A 23208-nucleotide genomic window follows, 5' to 3' on the forward strand; every position below is an offset into this window, starting at 1 on the left:
CTGAGCAGTCATATCATAAGGCACCTCTGTGAACATGGCTGGACAGACACACAAGGAGGCATGGTTAACACATGGGGTCTAGTCAGTGGTATTTGGTGCAGTTAGAAGACAACTCTTAAGATGGACAAAGCAATCGTTTGATAGATGATAATTTTGGGTTTAGCCTGATAAAAGCTGATCAAGGCTATGATGCTGCTTTGGAGGATTCCCCACTGGGAACCATTTGAATGGAGGATTGACATGTTAAAAATGACGATAGTTCAGAGAGTTGAAGCATTTATTCTTGAATTCAAAGTGCTGTTGAGGCTCTAATTGCAGTAGGAAACATCTTGTGGCTGTATGTGATGATTCTGTATACTCACTAACGGCAGCTCTAACACTGAACTGCTGAAATGCTAAGGCGCGGAAGTGTCTGCGGCGGTGAGACCGATGATATGGGGAGGTGGTGTGTGTTAAAGATGAGATGATGAGAGATGTTGATTTAACATGCTGAATTCAAGGAAAGTACAATGAAAGTAAACAAAAGTAAAATGAGAGATCGAGAGTGTCTTTAAAGGGAGAAGAACTGTAATTGTGCCCGTAAGTACAAATGAAATGAAGCTTAGCGGATGTTCAACCACGGACACTTTCTAATTTCACTCACTCACTCTCATTCTCCTCTCTCTCGCTCTTCCTGACTTTCTCTACTTCCTCTTATCAGCTGATTAAGGACGTTGGATCTTTTAGTTAAGCCAAGAAAATTTAGCCATGATCTCTATCAGCCAATCACATCTTTGCTGTCAACATTTAAATGTGTATTACTCTGTGTTGCTGTCAACTGCCATTTCAGTGCAAATCACTGCAACCCTCCTCTTATCTAGATCTCAGCACCCTTTTTACTCATCACCATCACCCATTTTTAACCCTTTCTCCTGCTTTGCCCCCGACTGCTAATTTCTCCTGCTCATTCCCCCAATTTCATATTGGTATACAAATCAGATGTTTGAAAAATCATGTGCTTCCGTGTGGGATATACAGTATGTTGCAAGTTTAGACTGGCGGACAGTAAGAGATCCTTCACACATCACCATGCACGTTACACATTTTGTAGAACCTGGCAACCCAGTCTGGAGCATGTGTCATCAAACGAGTCTGAGCCTCTGCCTCCGCTCTGACACTCCGTAACTAAGCAGCTTCAACGCAACACTCACTTGTGTTTTGGATGGTCTGTAGATACCAGCAGTAGACAATAACCTTATTTTTTTTATTTTAACCTTACACATGAAATGTAGTTGAAAATCCAAACACATGGCACCAGTGGCACAAAGACTGTTCATACGCATGCACACACGTGCATTTGGACTTACACCTCACACATGACCTTTTATGATGTAAATTTGACATGTTGAATTTTTTGTTTTGTTGGCATTTTTTCATTATTATTTTAATGTGAGCTATAGACCAATTAATTTTACTTTCACTTCCTTGTATCCTTCCTTCTGCTCAACTGTAGTGAAGGGTTATATGTGGACAGGGACGTTGAGGGTAGGTCATTTGCCCATACCCCAGACAACCTCCCTCTTTTTCACAACATAATGCTGTCAGGTGTGCAATCACCCCTGGTGTCTAGAGAGCATCTGGGGGTCTTTTTTTTTTGGAAGGTTTGTTTCGTGTTCCCTTTACACTCTTTGACCAAAGGGAAGGATTAGACATTTTATGAATTACGGTTATTCGCTTTCTTGCTGAGATGAAAAGTTTGACACCTCTCTCGTGTCTGAACGGAAACTATGATACTACATTCAGGAGCTGTTAAGCTTAGCCTGAAGCCGGGAAGAAGGTCAAAACAGCCAGCCTGGCTCCGTCCAAAGGCCACCTTTAGTCTTTAGTCTGGACACAGGAGGTTAGGAATGAGGCTCTTAGGTTATGTTCATGAGAAAGAGAGATTTCTGAGATCCAGTAAAAACCTTAAATGTCAACTCAAATGAATCTTTTACAAGGATTAAAAAAAAAAACTGACAACCAGTGTGGAGTCATTTATACAGAGAGCAATGTCTTAAAGCCTCCCTGCAGCATTCTGAACACATTAAAGGCTCTGCATCTTATTAGTGAAGTCTATAACATTGCAAAAAAGTATCTCAACCTATTACATAATAAGAAGGCAGTATAGTATCAAATGCTGCATTGAGGTCAGGAGCACCAACACTGAGCAGTCATCTGCACCAGTATTCATAAAGATCCCTTTGACTGCTAAGTTATTAGTATACACAAAGGCTAAATCTAAATCTAAATCTAAAGCAAAAGGGTCAATACAGTTTTACAAGGCTGGGGCTGTAATGTTGTGAAGATACACAGCATCAAAGAAGACTTGGATTATGGGAACAATCAGCACTGTTACATATGTGGATGTCTGAAAGTGTTAAAAAATGCAAGGCTTTTTTTTGTTTCTTTGATTTATTCATATACAGGGACTGGAGCCCACTCCGACAGCTTGTCGTATATATTTCACACAGGGATGGATGGATGGATGGATGCATGGAAACACTGGTTTCCACTGATTATGGTTTGCCTAGAAAATAGTCCTGTCATTTCCCCCAAGAGATTAAATGACATCAATGATCCAGCAGCAGCGAAGCAGATTTTCTATAGGCTGCAATGTTTTGCACAACAACATCTGAGCAACAAAGATACACTTAATTTCATTGTCACAAAAGACAAATAGCAAAGTCTACAGACAGACAGGGGTAATAAAGTGGCAGCAAATCCCAGGACTCATGACCTCGGTAGAATTTAAGACAGGAAACCATGAAAAGATAAAGTCATTTTAGCGTCTCTGACCCCAAATAGCAAACATTGAAGCCTCATATTGAGCTATCCATTAAAATACTAGTTATAATAAAATATAACTGTGTTGCCCTGCATGCTGTTACTCTTACTGCAAGCTCACAAGAAAATTATAGCCCAGTGTTAGTGTTAATAAAATCCTCTTACAAAGTTTATTTGCACAATGTGTGTAGCTGATACCAAACCTGAGCAGTGTGTTACATTCAGGTGCAGCAGGAGCTAAAGCTACATCCACATTTTGAATGGTCCCCAACAAGATGCACAACACCATTAAAACAAACAGACCATCTGTCACCCTCACATCATAATCATTGTATTGTATTGAAAGATTGTATCAAACTGTATGAATGTATGGCAGATTTTGTTTAAGGGGAGCCATACATATCCTTGAATCATGAATATTCATTATTTGATAGACAAAGATGATTCAACACATGAGGATTACCCCACTGCCCTACTTCTCAAGGTCATCACACATCAACTCTACAGAGGAGAAGCACTCTGCTCACATTAGCTCCCTGGGTTAGCACGTACCGGCTACTGTACGTTAACTTGTTCCGCGGTTTGTAGAATGTGTGTGCTAACAGTGCTAAAAGTTACATTTGTTATGTTCATTACGTCGTGTTAGGTTCTGACATCAACAGTTGTATTAAATGGGGGAAAACATCCACATACTCAAGTTTTAGTGTCAAGCCTGAAACCAGGTGAGGAGAGTTTTACTTGATCAACTGGTGATTTAAAAGAAAACCGAGTTGAAGTAATCGTTATACTCCTCTCTTGATTTTAATGGTAAACTCTCCACTGAAACTAGAGCTGCAACAATTACTCAGCTAGTCAATTGGGTGTCAACTATTAAATTGATTGGAAACTATTTAGTGATTCATCGCTTTGAGTCATTTTTTAAGAAATAAAGGTCCAAATTCTCTGACTCCAGTTTCTTAATTGTGAATATTTGTTGGTTTCTTGCCTCCTCTATGACAGTAAACTCAGTATCTTTGAGATGTGGACAAAACAAGACATGTGAGGACGTCATCTTGGGCTTTTAGAAACACAGATTATAATTTTTCACCATTTTTTGTCATTTAATAGACCAAACAAGAAATCAATTAATCAAGTAAATATTTGTCACATTAATCGATAACGAGCAAGATTGTTAATTGCAGCCCTAACTGAAACCCAGACTAAATGTCCTTTGAGGTTAGTAGCTTATGATCCACCATAGAAGAAGAGGCCGCTCTGACATAAACATGTACGTAGTTCAGCAAGCGTTGATTTAGAAGAAACATTGGTGAATATTTTAATGAAATAATCAAACGTGGAATGAAAATTAAATGTCACAAGTTACAAATGAACCTCTGTCATACAAGTTGGATGAAATCGACCAATAATTGTTTTATAATGAAAAGTGTAAAATGTTGTTTGTGTATGCTTTTTTCAGGTGCTGGCAGCCGCAGTGAGCAGAGGCACGCAGGTATGGCCCATTACTCACCAGTATAAGGAGAGAGCTACAGGGTTCTAGTGGGCCATGGTGCCGGTGCCATGGTAGTGTGTGCAGCGGTCTGCAATGACTCCCTAGTTATAAGGAGGCTGTTTGTTTAGTGATTTTACATTTTTAAGTTAATTCTTAGTTTGCTATAAGTGCTTCCTTTTAAAGAATATATATAAATAGATTCTTTACCCCCAGGTTAATTGTATTGTTATTTCCCTCACCCCCTGGACTAAACAGAGACTGTAACAAAGGGCCACTACTAGCTCCATTTAGCACCTCATGAAAATATTAGGAACTGCATTTTCAATACTGTGACAGTCCCCATATTTCCCACTCGTCACGTGGGAGTTCCCCTTGAAACCAGTGGATCAGATGTTTTTTCCCTTGGGGGACATCTTGTGTCACAAAGATCAGCATCACATGATTTAACTAAAATCGACTATTTAATATTACTGAAGAGTATCTGCCATTCTGAGCTTCTCCCTGACAGAAGAGTGACACTTCAAAGGACTATGTGTGTTTTAATCATGCAGCTATTCAAAAGCAAGTACAAACCCTTCACATAGATTCGTCTGGCTTTTCAGTCAATAAGAATGAGCCAAACCTGCACCAACCAAGTGCTGTTCATAGATTTACCTCAGCTGTTCAACCACTGGGGCTACGCTATGGATCTGTCTTGTATTATGAGAGCAGTACAAGCCTCAAGTCATACGTCCCTGTTGTACATTGATCAAATCTGCTTGTACTTTTCATTTGGAAAACCCGAAACACACCAGGTATTGATTTGACATTACACCACCAGAGCCAGCAAGAATGCCCCTCAGCCCCTCTCTTGTTGATAATATTCAAAGCTGGCACATAAAAACTGCTGTGTAAGAGATAGAGCCTCTGAAGTTGCACTCAGCAATGATAATCTGTCTTTTCCCACTTAGTTGTGAAGCCCCCACTGCAATATCCATTCACAATTCTGACCTAATGCCTCACACATTTTTGGAGACCACAGGGAAATGTGATAGTCATCGCTAGTCCATTATAGTTTAAGGGAGATATTTCTGACTGAGCAATTTACAAAGCCCACACAGGAAATGCTTATCTAATCATAGGACATGCTGTTTCTCAGTTCGCCCTTCACTTGAATCATCAGCACATATGTGATACTCAGAAAAACAGCTTTTATTGTACAAAATGAGACAAATTAAAAGAAAATCTCACAAATGACCACTTTGAATGTAATTACAGTACTATCTTCAACCGTTCAACAAATCGTTATATTCCATTGATTACGATGCGGCTATCAAATGCTGTATCTCTTAGTAAGAGTCATCTAAGCCCCACGCTGTCATTGTTGAGGCCATAAAAGGCTGCGATGAGTTGGGTCTGCTCACCCTGAAGCATTATCATTATCTCCTAGATAAACAGCGGAAGGCTCTCTGGTGATTGCTGCAAATCAGCGCTGGAAAGCTACAGTACGGCAGACATCCTCGTCAAACCGTTTACCACGGGAGGACGGTGAAATTAATATGAGAGAAAATGTTCCCAAGACTGAGAAAAAGGGAACTCGGTATGTGTTTGTGTGATGAGCAAAAAATAAATCAGCGCCACAGACTGAATTAATGAGCGGGTGTTTATGAGAGCGAGCGTCTTGTGTGTTTGTAGGAGACTAATAAATCGCGAGGATAAAGGAAGGAATTAATATGAGACCGTGTGTGACAGAGAGAGAGAGTGGCGGAAGAAGAGCAGGAAGGCGGAGGACAATGTGTGAGGTAGCAGATAGCTGTGGGCGTGTGCTGCGGGGGACGCCTGTTATTGTTTATTTCTTTGACAAATGGAATGTGGTAATTACAGCTGTGATGAAAGATGTTTCTTTGTGGTGAAGTGATATCACTCCAGCCTACCAAAACATCCACCTTATTCCGTCTAATGGCTTGTTTACTCCGCTCCAAAATGGCAATGTTTCAGAAAGAAAGAAATGAGACCGGTTTCCGTTTAAAGACCATGATTTCAAATGAATATCACAGGAGTTACTCCAAAGGTGATATACTGTACATATTGCAGTTCAGTTTACTGAGTAGGCGGGCGATATTTGTGGCAACACACTGACAAATCAATGCACTGTGCACTGGACCTTGCATCTTGTCACATACTGGTCTAACTAATAACTGTAAAGCTCCACTAATCCATATTTTTTTATAGTAACACTCAATCAAATTATTCTGTGTAATAGGAAAAGGGGTCGGTCATGGTGATTGAGAATTATTACCCGCATCTCTACAGGGTGTTTTAGCCTCTTTTATCAGAGTTTAGCGCCTGTCAGCTTGTTTAGGGGTTTGGTCGGTTGACTTTTAACAATGCTCAAATACCATTCACACGTCCCTCTACACCTATACGGAACAGAGCTGTTATTAATGTTATTGTACTTCCATGCTTCTCTAAACAGTAACTCGACAATGCACTCAAACTTCCAAACAACAAAACAAAACTGTCCGATAGACAGAGCTGGGCAAGTTACTTGAAAACTGCAAACAATTACTCTCATACATTATTCATTGAAAAAGTAATTAGGGTAGTAATTTTCACTGTAGAGGAAAAATAATGCATTGCCTTATTCATTACTCAACCCAAATCCGTCTGGTGCCTTTAAACAACTCCAGATCCTCTACCTACCTACATCTTCTGTATTTAACACGTATAGAAACAGAACATGACATTGTGGTTGAACGAGTAGGCAGCCCAACAATTTGAAGGGTTTTTACTAAACATCTAGACCTCAGTTTAGCGGTTCGTACAAAATGATTCCTGAGTGCAGTCGTACAGTACCCATGGCTCACAGAAGCAATCTTTCTAAGAACATACAACATGTAAATAAGAAACCTGTTCTCACTCTCAACTCGTCCAACGTGGCAGCTTGGCCACTGGCTCTCAGCGTTTGATACCAACACACAAGGCACCCTTTAACGTCTGTATGTGACACACCTGGCTTTCAACTGCTTGCCCACGGCGCAGTGAGATGACGTAGTGTAGAGTCTATGCAGGAAGAAGGTCGAGGTGGTGCACTGGTCAAACAACCACAGGACTTTCACCCAGAAGACTGCTGCTCATGTCCCGTGTGAAACCAAGAGTCGACTTAACTTATCCAAGTAGTTTTGCTGCCTAAACCTAACCTAACCTTACCCTGCACGTTGAAAAAAAAAAAGAACGCCAAAGCTGAACCCAGGGCATTAAAAATGTTACGCCAAGGGGTTGAGTTGAGAGAGAGAGAATGTGTTGAAATAAGACAACTTTAGCATTACAGGGGGTCACATCACTCCATGTCTGCTAGAGGCTCACCTCCCCTGCGACAAGCTGGCATGTCCCGGACCAGTCTGTTCATTGAACGCAGAGTGTCAAACTGATATTCACCCAAACGACAGCGGTTAGTAACTACAATCACTAAATTGTAATACCTCACACATTACTGCCCAACACTGCTGACAACCAGCGCTAAAGCTTATTTATCAGGACACTAGAATGTTTCATTGCTTGATTAATCAACAGTAAACTTCCCGTACTATAGGATAAAACACTTGCTATTTGTGCCAGCAGTTTGTACTCACCAAGAGCAGCCCAGCAATAGTTTTCTGCCTCATGCGCACAGTTAAAAATTAACCTCATATATCCCAATAAACACAGAAATGGAATTTACACAAAGACATGCATATAAAAAGAATTAATTTAAAAGATTGTATGATGAAATGAAAATGAATAGGTTTCAAATGTTCTATAGTTGGGGCATAACTTTGATCGTATAAGATATAGAGATATCCTCACAGAGACAGTATTAGTGATATCCTGCAGTTGCTGATAAATAAATAATATAAAACATGAAGTGTTATAAAAACCCTACCACTGCACCACTGCTTCCCAGCAATAATAGCTGGAGAATTGGTTGCTGACGGGAAGGGTAAAAACACAAATTGAAAGATGAATGACCCAGTGCAGCATAGTAAAAACTGATATAATCTCAATAGCATCATAAATTATGCATCTTATTCAAATGCTTGTTGGCCTGATAATGATCTCTGATCGGAGGACATTACATATTGTACGTTTCTTTAAATCTGCCGCAGTGTTAGCAACCAGATCATGTGAAACAGGCTGAAAATGAACACATGTACACTTTTACTAATTGCAATTTGTTGCACAATAGATGGTGCCTGCTGCATGATCGTACAGCCAGCGGCATCAGCCTCTGAATGTCAATGCTGTTCAGCGTGTGAGATGGCTGTCTCAAAAGCTTTTCACTGTCTTGAAATGGCTTCATAATAACAGGTGTGTGTGTGACTCACTTGCTATTATAATGGTAATTAGGCTGATGTATGGGCCTCCTACACACACAGAAAGAGAAGAGTACACAGTATATGGCTGTGTTGTTCAATTACATTTCTGCTAAATAGAATTGTATTTTCATTACAACACTAATTTAGCTAATATTCCCTAACGGATAGCCTCTGTATATTTAAATGTAAATACACCTGTGGTTACGGCTTCACTCAAACTGTAGCAGGTAAAGTCTACCCTGTTTGCATCTTTTCTAAATCTGCTAAATGGCCAAAGGAAAACCGAACAGTGGCACCAGCCTCTGAATCTCAATGCGGTTCATTATGTGATGCACAGTGGACACATTATGTGAAGAAGAGGACAGAATACCAAAAGGAGCCAGAAGATTAATCTTTATAATGTCTTGATAGGACTTGGAGCTCATTTAAATGCTGAAGTACTACACACTACAGAAATCCCAGGGCGCGAGCAGTGACCCCAGGTGGGATAGATGCTGTATGAGAGCATAAAATGAAAACATACACATTATATAAGGGAATTCACTTTCCTCATGCTCTTCTCCACTGGGCAGTCAGGGGTTTAGCTCGGCGAGGACAGAAAACCAAGGATGGAGGAGGATGCGATTAAATCTGGAGCCATACTCACAAGATGCTTTCTCTAAGCACTGCTGTTCCTCAACACATTTACATCTTTAGGCTTAAAATAGAGTTTATAAATCCTTGTTTGATTTAAATGAGAAGGTATACTCTTGCATCATAAGTGTTTGGTCTTATCTAAGATTAGAAGACAGGACTTTGTGCGCTTGAGTTTTTTTCGTCAATACAGGCTTTGCATTCGCCATATGCTGTCATCATTTCAGAGACTTTTTCCTTTGATACAGAACAGAATATTTCTGTGTTTGCAGCTGATGTACCAGCAATTTAAGCAATTCAATTGTGTATCTGTGTGAGTTTAAATATTAAAACTTGAGTAGTGCTTAATTACGTGGCCGGTGTGAACACAACATGTCGAACAACAAAATGGAAATGTACCTAACCAGTGAAAGAATAATTGAATATTCCAGTCAAGCCCTAAATTTAACATCAACAATATCTTTTTTCAAGTATGTAAATCACAATGTAATAGAAAGTAAGCCTTTCACTGTGGGGATGTGCTATATTGTGCTATATATTGTTAATTGGATATGAAATTACCTATATTGTGATAAGTAATTACTGTCATATCCCCCAGCCCTATGACACAGTATCACATGTTTATCCAATGACACAACCACGCACGCACGCACGCACGCACGCACGCACGCACGCACGCACGCACGCACGCACGCACGCACGCACGCACGCACGCACGCACGCACGCACGCACGCACGCACGCACACACACACACACACACACACACACACACACACACACACACACACACACACACACACACACACACACACACACACACACACACACACACACACACACACACACACACACACACATTCGTACACGCGCTATGTGCATGTGTATGTTATTGTGTTTATGTGTGTGGACCTTCACCACCCTTGTCTTTGCCAGCTCCCCCACTTGAGCTCAGTTTCCTGCTGTTTTGGCCCAAATCCCAGCTGCTGGCCTGCCTCCCCGCAGTGCAGGTCAAACCCTGTTTTCTCTCTTAATCAAATGAAAAAGGTTAAAAGGAGAACATGGCTCCCTGAGCCAGAGGGTTCAGCCAGAACATCAAGGACGAGTCATTTTTTTACACTATAATTCAACACAACAAAAGGTGCCACCTCTGCGCAAGAAATTATTACCACAGTCCACGTTTCCTTCGGGTGCAGAGAGTTAGGAATAACAATGATGCCTCTGTAGTACAGAGCTGTCGGAGGCAAATGTGCTTTAAGTTGTTGTTTTTTTTTACACTAAATGTGTCTGAGAGACATCAGGCTCACTTGATCATTAAAGAGATTGCAAATAGTACCTAACAAACAATGAATAACATAACATTAAAGGATTGGCTGTAGGCTTTAGAAGCTGTATTCCGCTGTGCAGTGCACTCAAACTCCAGTCGTTCCTCTCCGTCATGATCAGAAATAATACAGCCACAGAGATCTGGCTTCTCATCTAGCAGGGGCCTTATTTGCTCTGTAGGACCTCACCAGGTGTCTGGCTCTAAGCTCCCATTTGGAACGATAAGAAATGCAGGACTAGAGCCGGGGCCATTTATGTCCTCTGTGCTATTCATAAGAAAACATGCAGCCTGTGACTTGCTGTAAAAAAGTCTCCTTCCTTCAATGAAACAGACCACCTTCTGTCACATATAAATGATTTGAACCAGTGGAGATAATTATGGGGTAAAAATCTCCATCAATAATTGATTGCTGTTGCTATGATACCACAATGCAGACCTATACTTTGGCCTACAGCAAAGCGGGACTACTTATCTGGAAATGTGTTGTCAACATGTTGTTGTGTTTATCTTCATTCTTTGTTTATTGATTTGATATCTTGAGCAAATGTTCTGCTGCAACAACTGAAATCCACGTGGGGTTTATTTAAATGTCATGAGACTTTTTTTATATACAGTCTGAAGATATTGGAAAGGAAAAATAGATACCAATAAGCCTTTGTTAATGTCCATTTAAAGACATTGCTCTTCGATGCTTACACAAAGGACAGCACACATGAATGAGCCTATATACACACAGGAAAATGAAGAAAAAACAGCAGCCAAGACCAAAGACCAAGGTGGCGTAGCGCTACCAAATCTCCACGAATCTTATTATGCTGCACAGCTCTAACCTTTGGTGCACTGGTGTGATTCATGTTATACCACATGATAGAAAGTCATTCAATTAAGTATGGAGCAGAGTCATGTACAAAGTGGGATTGCAAATAGGGATTTGTTGAAGGAAAACAAAGAAAGGCTTGACCCAATCATTAGGTTCATTCTGGAAATCGGGTTTACAGTGGTCAGGAAGCACAAACTGGAGAAGGAGGTTAAAGTGTTGAGCTGGCGATGGCGTATGACTCCAACTTTAAACCGGGGAGACTTGTTAAGAGGTTTGAACAATGGGCAAACAAATCATTACAGCAATAAGTACAATTATGGACAGGGGCGCAATGAAATGGAAGGAATAGTTGGACTTAAAGAAGCAGGATTTATGTAGACAGCTGCAGGTCAGAGATTTCTTGGAAAAAGACATACAACCAGATTTCCCCCACAAACCAAACAGAGTTTCAGACACTTGAGAAAAAGAAGAAAAGCAAATAAGATATACGCAAAGAAGACTGGAATAATATATGTAACATAAAGAAATCAATCACCAGCTCCAGGATGTGGAAATCATTTTACAGGAAGAACATAGATTCTTTATGACTTCCAGAAATAAACTGTCATGCTGGAAACAAAAAAAACAGATCATACTGGGAATGTTTGAAAATGAGCAAGTACTGGAATGATATATGAGTAGAGCTAAAAGCCTTAATGGGCTTTGAATTACCAAAGACATTTGTCGTGGTATATCTATGTAATCTTAGCAGGGAAAATCTTTAATGTGAAGACTGATGTCTGGTTAAAATTCTTTTAGCTGATGATCACCAGGGAATGGTGCAAAGAGGCTCCTCCTACTTTGAGAAACTGTCTGGACACTGTTGAGGAAGTATTTTAAATGGAAAGACTCACACGTGTTTTGAGAATTCAACTACTGCAATGTATTGAAAATGGGAGAAATGGAATGACCCGTCACAGTTTTTGTCAGTTTTATATATTAAAATGCATCAAGATCAAAGACATAGACAATATTAAAAGAGATGTAAAGCTGCACTAATCATTTTTTATATCAAAAGTATCAACCTAGTCTGCAGTTTACCTCAGCTACAGATGTTATTTGTCTATTATATATTTTTAATATATTTTGTTTTGGCTTTACTGCCCACGTCTTAGGCAGTAGTTTGCCAATCTGTTCACCTCAACAACTTGATTTTGAGGACTTTATCTATTTAAAAGAATACAGAAATATGTGTTTTATTTGTTTTTTGAATATATGTCTTTTCTCGTTTTACCTATTGGATTTATCTTGGTACTCCTTGGGACAGGGACATTTATGAAAATATGCCAGAGTTAGCCAGAAAAGCTCATTTTCATCTGTACCACCTGGGCAGGCAATAGTTAAAAGCACAGATGTTAAGAATAAAAGCTCTTACTAAATAAATAAATGAATACATAATAATAATAATAACTTATGTGCTGAGATCAAAATAACTATATCACACGATGACACAGGACAAACTTGAATGTGTAAACCTCACCAAGAAGGAACTCCCAGCAGGTTAGGACACACAGCAGTGATTTCTGACACGTGACCCCTGTCTTGGCAACACCACATCCATCTTCTGACTGCACTGTGCCGTCTTTCTGCAGCTTTCTAAACTCATTTCCATCCAGACTCGCCAGGCAGCTCCTCAGAAATAATTAGCAACTAACGAGTCTCTCACACGGCCTCATAACAAGCTTCACGCTCTAATAATGAGCCTCTACACAGTTCTGTAGTAAACAGCTGCCATCAGTTATATGGAGAAGCTGCCGGAAGCTTTCAGCCCGGACAAACCCGAAAACAAAACCAGCCTGAGCAAGCAGAATCTGTGAGATTGTTGTGTCTTTGAAACACGTTTGGCTTTTATTGAAGATGCACTAATGAGAAGCCACAAATGAATTAAATGTAGAACGGCACAGTTGTGCCTATTGCCTGTTCATACGTCTACAATGCTTCACAACTTTAATCAGCAGTCCAAACAGCACAGTGAAATAATGTGTTTCCACAGCATAATAAATATGAAATTGTTTGGGGGTAGGGGAATTGAGAGATGCCGTTTCAGAACATTATGAAAAACTGACCTTTCTGAAAAGAAGCCAGTTTTTCTCTCCAACGCTAAATCCCTGACCTCTCTAACACTTGTGGAAAGGCACTAAATCCTACCCATCCTGCTGTTTGTCATGGATTTCACACGGTTTTCCAAGTGGTGACTGTAATCTGACCAGTTTGAGAGACAAATTTGAGAAGATTAAGGGAACTTTCTATGTAAATATAGAAAATCTATCCCGGTGTAGGAGGGATTAACCTTTTACTGTGTTGAAACATGACCGCAGCAGAGACGCAACTTACAGTATACCTGCCGTCTTACCAACAGTATCATCTGTATTTTGTCAAAGTTAGCGAAAAGGATATGAATGTATCATGGTGAGGTGTGTAATGATTTTCTAACAAGCCTGGATGAAAATGCCCTGTGGGGTGTGTATGGGCAGTACAGCAGCAGCTGAGCTAACTAGCCATAAAACAGTGATGGATGATAGGAAGGTTTAAACAGCCACGTGTAAATGCCACCGTGTTTATGGGCCTCCCCTAGGTGTTCATGAGGGTTTGTAAAAGGCACACTTGCTTGCATACTGAGCGAGTCTTATACTTAATAAAATACACCAAGTTTATCAATAATTGGATATTTTCACCACAAGCTTCTGTTATGTTAAACTCTGTGTGGCCTGAACCCTTCTTTACTCTCTGCGAAGCCCACTCAGAACAAAACGCAACTTCAAATACATGTGCCAAAACTATTCTCGGCACCCCTTACTATCCTCTATCCCATAGAGATTTCAGCCATCATTTACCACACCTGTTCCATGATGATCAATGTGATTGGTTGACACTTTAAAGTTGTAATCCGTAAGAACTGAGATAGTTGTTTCTAGCGTTTTGGCGGTAAATTGTCTTATTTTCTTTTAGTTCCTTTTATGTGCAGCAGCAACAAATAAATGAAAACAAATACATAATAATAGAAAACTAATAAATATATATGTTTTATATAAATAGCAACGACATTGATCTAAGAATATTTGGAATAATCTATCAACAAAATTCCAAAACGTGGAGCTGAACTGGAAAACATGCTGCACAAATGTTCTTAAACATATTTTGGAGAAAATTGTGCATACATTTTTTGATGTTTTAACCTGTTCTCATCCCAACTAGTCTCACTCTTTGTCTGGAACTCTTGTCGCTTTTCCTTACCAATGTTGTTTATACGTTTACTGTAAAAAGCCTGGAACATTTTATACAAGGGTTCTTTTTTCAGCTGTATCAAACACAGAGGGTCGTGACAAAAAGTTCTATTTAAGGAGGAGAAAAATAAACAATAAATAGGAAGAATATACAATATGCTGCTTGATAAACAATCTCAAATTGTGAAATTGTAGTTGTAATTGCAATTGTGAAAACAATTTGAAAGAAGATAACGCAATGGTATAGATGCTTATACTGTACATGTATCTCAAAAACTGCTCCCCTGCTGCCCTTCCTCTCGCTAGGTTCAAAAGTGAACAACATGCGGAGTGAAATCCAAGTATAGGTAACTATTACTTAAAAATTCAACTTTCACCTGAGATGACTATTTTTAGGAACAACTGAAAAACACATTTGTGTAAACTAAAACTTTCAAATTTCATGGCAATCCATCCAATAGTTGTCACTGAAACCCAAAAATGCCTCCCTCATGGTGGCACAGTTGTTTAAGGCTCCCATGTTTCTGTTACTATGTGCCCTGCAGTATTTCCCCTCACAAATCTGCTTCTCCCAAATGGCTCACTTTCCTGGTTTCCACCAATACGCTGAACTAGGACACAGCAATTAAAACACCTCGCCAAGCATTCAGTCAATGAATGTGAAGGTGTGTAGCTCACCCCGAGAGACAGAGCGATCGATAAAGCCATCTCCAAGGTGAATCTATAGCAGCTCCCAATGGACACTGCGCAAAGTGTTGAGATACAGCCAAGTGTTCAATATTAACAATATAGACTAAATACCGTTACCCAGCCAAGCTTTTTCATACATTTCTTTTCTTTCGGTATCATTGCGGCATTCTTATTTTCTACAGCAGTGCAGTCATGGGAGGAGGATCAGAGAAGAAAGCAGAAGAGGAGATGATGACGAGAGGAAGGATGAAAGAAAGAGGCCTGCAGAAATCACAACAGGGAGCATCTTTCTTCCTCTGCCTCTTTAACAGCTGCCTCCACCAGCCTATTCTCCTGGGTCAGGCGACGGCGGCAGAGAGGAGACATAGCGGGAGAGCTGGGAGATATCAGCACTCAGTATCTAATCTCCCTACCCTCTCTAATGCACCCTGGAGTATCTTCTCCAGCACCGCCACAGGCAAATAGATAGGAGCCGACAGCTGCGCAGGCTAAAACCCAGCACCCGAGCTTCACAGCTATAGGTGAGCTTTCCCTGCTGGGCCTGACTCAGAACAGAAGGGGGTTAAGTTTGAGGGTGGAGGAAGACTAGTTTGAAGAGACCTAAAAAGGCTGAATCAGCTGGGCTTGTTTATCATCCTATTACCAACCACTTCTTTCGCTGGGTTATTGGTCTACAACACCAATACCAATACCTTACACAACTATACACATGAAGAAGTGTAAAACAACAGCTAATTGGGTTAGACAAGGCAATTTTGATCTAGTGCATTTTTTGTTTGGAATTTAGAAATTTTGGCATTTTCAAGTAAGGCAAACGCATACCTCTACAAATCAACATTAAGCTACTAGCTTGATTTGTTTTACTTTTTAAGGGCAGGAGTAAGATCCAGAAAGTGAACGAGGAAAATTCAAGTCACCTTGGAAACCACAACTGCTAACCACAGTGCACAGTGGTAGCAGCCTTTATTGCCCTCTCCTGACCCTCCTGAGGAGACCCGAACACCTACACTGTGACAGGAGTTTTATAATGAGACACTGCAAGCAAGAGAAGAAATACATGAGCTTCATTCAAACACACTTGTAGATCTGGTTTGTGTTTTATATCGCTTTAACAAAGACACATCAAGTATACCAAGGATTCAACTTGGTTTTACACAGACCAATCTCACCCCATCATGCATTCCTCTTTTGCTCTCCACTGTTTACCTGCACGCAACCAAAGAATGCTCAAGCGTGATTGGTCAATATTACTCGGACTACAAACAGAAACCACTTCCAATACCCAAACCTTGCCCTGTTGCATTCATATGAGGATCTGTTTATAGAAATCGTGCAGTTTGAACCAAGTTGATCGTAAAGTCTGGTATGAATGAGGCATTGCACGTAACCCACAGTCTTTTAGTCATAACATACAGAATGAGCAACTCTACAGGCAAGCATAAAATTAAACATGTGTGGAAATACAGCTACACATAATAACTGCATGATAAAAATACCTGGGTTTGAAAAAAGTATTGCCTATGGAATTCATTTTATTATCCCACATTGCGAGAAATTTGGATGGAGGTTTTCAACAAAACTTTTAAACTCTATACAACTACCCAAACTACAATATCAGTATCAGAAATTTGTTCTCTTTTCTTTACTTTTTTTTTTTTTTTTCAAAATAACATATTTCTTTAGAAAACAAATCTTTAAAGAAAGTATAAGGGTAGGGTTTGAAGATAACAGGTCTGTAAAATTAAGCATCTGTAGTCTCTAAATGGAGTGATGTTGTACACTGTCAATCCACAATTCTGCACAGTGGATCCACTGGCTTAATTGTGTGCAACCAGTACAAGACTTTTGCAAAACTTCCACATAAACCTCAGTGCCTATGTTTATATTTAACATAATTTAATATATAATTGTTCTACAATATCTCCAGCAAATCAACAGGTGTGTTGTGACTGATACATTGAAAACATTTCCGTTTCATGAAACATGATAGATCAATTGAAATTCCACACTTTGCTAATAACTCCCACAGGACCGTCTGTCTCTATTCCAAACACTGGGTAACCGGGACAGTCTTCTTCTTAACAAGTCTGGCCAAACTGTCGCCTGCAGCTCCGCTTTCTGAGGCTTCTTTGAGCTGAATGCCAACGTCAGCATGCTAACAGGCTCACAACAACAATTCCTTCATACTGAATATTAACAGGTATAATGTTTATCATGTTTGCCATTTTAGTTTTGCAAGCTAGCATGGTAGTGTCTGCTAATCCACACTCAACAAAAAGTACAGGTGACGCTGATGTGAAAGTAATTTCTTTTGTGGACTAACCAACCTAAACAGCACTGTCTTGGCCATGAAAACAATCTTTAATGACCTAAGTGGGAGACCAATATCGACTGAGGCCATTTTCAAAATGGCCCAGCAGTGAATGTACTTCAGCCCGCCACCTGATGAGCTGCTCATCTAGGTCGACACAGCTATCAATTTTGGTCTGACTCGGCCACCAAAGAGAAAAAGAACCGGCTGCAATCGACAAGTAAGCCCGCAGAGAAGACCACTGGTGCCAACCTGGCCACCATCCAGGACCTGTACACCTGCAGAGTCAGATAGATCCCTGCAGAGCCGTCACACTCTGGAATAAACAGTTCCAAGCTACAGAACACTGCATGTCTCAAGAACCAGACAAGAGGAAATCTACTCTCCACATGTTATCATATTAAAATAAACTATACTATATACATATATAATATATGTGAACAGTATAGTTAGACATGTATATTTAGAAGAAAATACAATACACAAAACCACCTACTGTGTGTATAATAACTATGATAACTAAAGTATTTATTCAAGCAGTCTGTGCACTCATACGCACTATTTCCATCCCAGTTTCCAGTAAGAGTTTGACCTGTGTGAAGACAATGCATTTGATAACATATCTATATAGTGTGTGTCTATATGTGGACAGCTCTAAGTACAGGTGTAAATAAACCCAGGATGCATTGAGATCCGATCACTCAGACCACATTCAGAGGAGGTCTAGGCCACATTAAAAGGCGGCCTACTCAACTGACATCCTCCGCCTGAGTGGAACTACATACTACTCACTGAGAATTTAAAAAAGTGCATAGAGACATATAATGAGTGTTCAAAAAATGTATTCCTCATGTCACAGAAACCACTGAGAAATCACTGTGAATCTCATTTTTTGGATGTCATTATCATAGTGCTGGTGATGTGTCTGTTTTTGTTCCAGTGCTCTGCACAGATCTGACACTTGAGGCCCGTCTGCTCACCTGCTCTCATCCCCAGCTCTCTGAAGGTCTTTGCCCGAGGCACGGAGGTCCCTGGGGACTGCTGGTAGACAATAACCTTATATTTTTAGGTTAATAAAACGTACCCAAAGTCACGAATATGTAGGATATCACTACAGACATGCCTGCAATCTTACGTCACGTCTGCCGTATTAGCCATGTGTTTACGCGTTCATTTGCATATAGAGCGGAGAAGTGAGATCCAATCACTCAACACATGTGGAGACGCATTCTAATAAAAGGTGTGAACTGACATACTGACGTCCACTTGTGATGGGATCACTCAGGATGCATGCCAGTTCTGAACAGAGCCTCTGAATATAAGGCGAAGAAAAGGTTTGTTTCATTGAGTGTGCTTTTCTTTTTTTATGCCAGGAAAGAACTACATAATGTTTAGAACAGCAAATAAAAACAGAGTTACAGCTTGAATTACCATATTCAGTGCTGGTTGCAAAGGGGACACAGATATTGCAATGTGAATTGGACATCATGTAAAGGGATGGGCTTTGCATCTTCCTTTGACACAGAGAATGATTGATAGTCTGTTTGATTTGACTGAAAAGATCACAGCACTGGTAGTTATGGGGCTGTTTGCAGAGAGCCCATTATCCCCGCACTGTTAAAAGCCAGAGCTGAGAAAGCCTTTGTGTCCAATACTGGAGGCGTACAGGCAGCAACAGGGAGAAGAGGAGGAGCAGGGGGTGGGGGCAGGAGGCTTGTTGGTAGACAGCTGGATTTGAGCTTCCCTGTCTGGCAGGGAGTGGTGAAATTCCCCTCCACACAAATCACTCCTCTTTCTCCTCCTCCTCCTGCATTTCTCCTTATTTTCTCTCGTTCGTCCTCCTCCTCCCTGCAGGTTACTGTTGTGCGTGCAAATTTCTCATGAGGTGAGCTGACAGCATGGATAAACAAGTGAACCGGCTTGTTGGATGTGCACGCACACACACGCGCACGCACGCGCACGCACACGCACACGCACACGCACACACACACACACACACACACACACACACACACACACACACACACTATCTTTTCAATACGCACTAAATTAAAGTACATATTTCTGCACACATTTAACTTAAAATTGGCTTTTTGAGAGAGAGCATATAGTCAGAGGAGGTTAGATCTGCACACAAGACACACACACACACACACACAAACACACACACACATAAGCAGATGTATAGGCAGTCACAGGAGATTTACCAACAGTGCTCCCTTACACACCTTTCCTTCTCTGCCTCTATTAGGGCTGACATTGATGAATGACAGAGATTACAAGACCGACTGCCGTTTAGCTTCATCACAGAATGAATGTAATCAAACAGAGAGACATGGAGAGCATTGAGGGAACTTTACACTCTACAAGATGGAGGCGGGAGAGGCAACAGAACAGAGTGTGCGAGAGTCTGCGTATTTTGAGAAAAAAAGACGATAATACGTTCACTTTCACATGTCACACCTCTGGCAGACGTGTTAGGCATTGTTCCCTGTGCTTCACATGGGTGTGTGAATGTGGTTTGAATCATTAGATTAGATGATGGACAGGTAGCTTCTGCCATCAGTGTATGCATGTCTGTGTGAATGGGTGAATGTGACAAGTGTAAAAGTGTCTAAGTATAAATCCATGTACCATTTAAAACTCCGGCCTCATAATCCAACATGGCTGCTCCCAACAGTAGTTAAAGCTGTAGCAATATACTGTCTATTAGCACTTCTGTCTTATTTGTGTCTCATTAAATCAGCGGTACGCACAGTACTGTCCATCTTCAATCAGTGGACATGTTGCTACAGTGTTTTTACATGCAAAATACTACATAATGGTTTGTTATCAATTGGTATTCCTAACAGTGGCTAACATGGCTAAAGTCCCAAAACCCTGATAAATATAATGAGTTCCCAACTTGTTACTGACACGCGGTCAAAACTGGAGCCTTGTCATCCCAAGTTCTGACCTCCAGAGAGATAAACAAAGCAGCAATACAGTACGTTTTGGGAACACTTAATGACAATAAGCTTATTAGATGACACTGTTTTCACAAGAATTGCATCATTTTTGTGACCTGTGCCGAATGTAACCGCTCTGTCGACAGAGGACAACACATGCTGTCTCTGCAGAAACCCGGGGCTTCACAAGTTTGTGCCTTTTTGGCAACAAATGCTGCTTTGCAACAGTGATTGTTTAGGTCTGTCACAGCTGACAATTTCGGAAATAATTAATAAAACTTTAATGCGCAGACTAATTTGTGCCCCTCAGTGTGGAAAAACAAGCTGCATTCATGCAAAAAACTTTATTACTTCCAAATACTGATGGCAGGGTTAAATATGTTAACATGTTCATGCTGTTATAGGCTTTGGTGTTTTTCCTAAGACTGTGAGAGACTTGAACCAAAACTATCGAAAACACTGCAATACGGCTTTATAATGTCTGCTTTCTGACTGTCAGTGTTGTAAATCAGACTACATGCTTTCTCCCAGGATACGCTGCTGCTGAAGGTTAGTGCAGGGTAAGGGTGGAAGTGTTTGTAGTGATTAGGGCTGCAAAGATTAGTCAATGAACTGATGAAATTGCCAACTACTTTGAAAATCGACTAATAGTTTTGAGTTATTTTTCAAGAAAAGAATGTCAAAATTCTCTGATTCCAGCTTTCTTTCTTCCTTTATGACAATAAACTGAAAAAAGAGATTTTGAGATGTTATCTCTTAATTATAAATCTGCAAAACAATTGTAACTGTGTCTTCATCATGTGTATTTTGCTCTTCTTGGAAAAAATTGCTGTACCTGCAGGTATCCCCAAAGCAATTTCAGTCAAAAGCAACTGGACTTGGTTATTTGTCTAGGAAGACGTTTCACCTCACATCCAAGAGGCTTCATCAGGTCATGTACGCCTGACCAGGCTGGGACTGGTCCAACTAACTGGTGTGGAGATCCAGGTATTTAACCTCTCACAAGGCCAAAGATGTCACTGGAACCCTTTGTGCTCCAAGTGCCAATGACCGTCGTTAGAGTGGCAGTCGTTGGTGGGAAGTAGGTTCGGACTTCATTAGTGCTCTATTGAGTCTTAATGACAGTCGTTGGAGTCTAGTGACATCATGGGCCTTGTGAAACGTTAAATACCAGTCCCAGCCTGCTCAGGACCGTACATGAACTGATGAAGCCTCTTGGATGAGAGGGGAAACGTCTTCCTAGACAAATAACCAAGTCCAGTTGCTTTTGACTGAAATTGCTTTGGGGATAACGATGACCTGGACAAATGAGAACATTCCCAGGTTGTACATAAAGGTGTACTTCATAATGAATTTGGATTGGGAAGTTGAACACATGTTGGCTGATGAGTTGTGTTGTTCTGCAATTACCTGTTGGCTTTTTAGGCCTGCCATTATTCTGTTTACGTTTATCACATTAGTTTGTACACTTTACATACTCATTATTTACAATATATACGTATAAAAACAACTCAAACACCACCATCTGCAATTACGGTTTAACAGCTCACTTAGACCATAGACTAAAATCACTTTACCATGTTATTTATCCAAATAATCAAAGATTTGGATAACTTATGGGCAAATGACTTAAACCAACATTAAAGAAAGACTCACAAACAAATAGATGTGGCTAAATAAAATGTTCTTCTATTGCCCAAAAAATCCTTAAAACCGGCACAAAACCTTCGGTGGAACGACTGTGCTGCTAGAAGAACATAAAGGGTTAACTGTATCCAGGCATCTCTTCGGTACATGCAGATAAACATTAATTGAAATATAAATGACATTTCCAAACATCCATCAAAAATACAGTAATTTAATAATGAACATTTCCCGCTCAGAAAGTCCCGGGCACAACATTTTTCCCAACGAGGGCACAAACTCAAATAGTGTTGTACAAAGATCATGCTGAGTTTTTTTTATCATAAATATAATGAGGCCAGCTCAGAGTTTATTCAGAAGCTGGAGCTGATAGGACATATCTACTACGCTGGAAAGATCACGCTGATCACTGACTCGCAGGGTCTAAAAAGATTCCTACCATTTTAAACCACACAAAATGAACAATAAAAACCTTTTCTTGTACCGATATGGTGGAGTTATATAAAACAGGGCCATGGTCTGAATCTTCAACTGCAAGATAAAAGGATAGAGATACTGCGGCTCACACTTATCTCCGTTTTGCTAAAACAAATTCGGATACTGTTGAGATTAATTCACTTCTGAAGCAGCTCTAAGTATTCTGATGTCAACTTATTTTTCACAGAAAAGAAAATCCTTGAAATGAGCTCCGTTACACATGAAACCGGTTGTTTCATCCCAATTTACTGATTTCTTTTCTCAGTATAGATATAGCCTCTTAACTATATTTAGATATAGTTTTGGATGATGTACTGACATAAACTCTTCTTATCATGTGGAAGAAATTATTCGACACAATGGTGTTGGAGCTCTGAAGAGCCTGGAGAGAGTTTGTAGATCTTTCTGCCTCACCAACGACAACTATACCCCGTCTCCCTTCGCACACAACCGCAGTCATTTTTGACAGCAA

General features: G+C 40.3%; 1 protein-coding gene across 1 annotated transcript in view; it reads right to left on the reverse strand.

The window, feature by feature from the left end:
* The window catches only part of vstm2la (V-set and transmembrane domain containing 2 like a), a 50311-nt gene that overhangs the window by 6059 nt on the left and 21044 nt on the right, over positions 1-23208 (reverse strand). Inside the window, exon 2 of the mRNA XM_083920264.1 lies at positions 1-38. This exon is cut by the window's left edge and continues 132 nt beyond it. Within this exon, the coding sequence (XP_083776390.1) occupies positions 1-38 (38 nt within the window). The remainder of the gene's footprint in view (positions 39-23208) is intronic.

The sequence above is a fragment of the Echiichthys vipera genome (assembly GCF_963691815.1).
Source record: "Echiichthys vipera genome assembly, chromosome: 9".
Lineage (NCBI taxonomy): Eukaryota > Metazoa > Chordata > Actinopteri > Perciformes > Trachinidae > Echiichthys > Echiichthys vipera.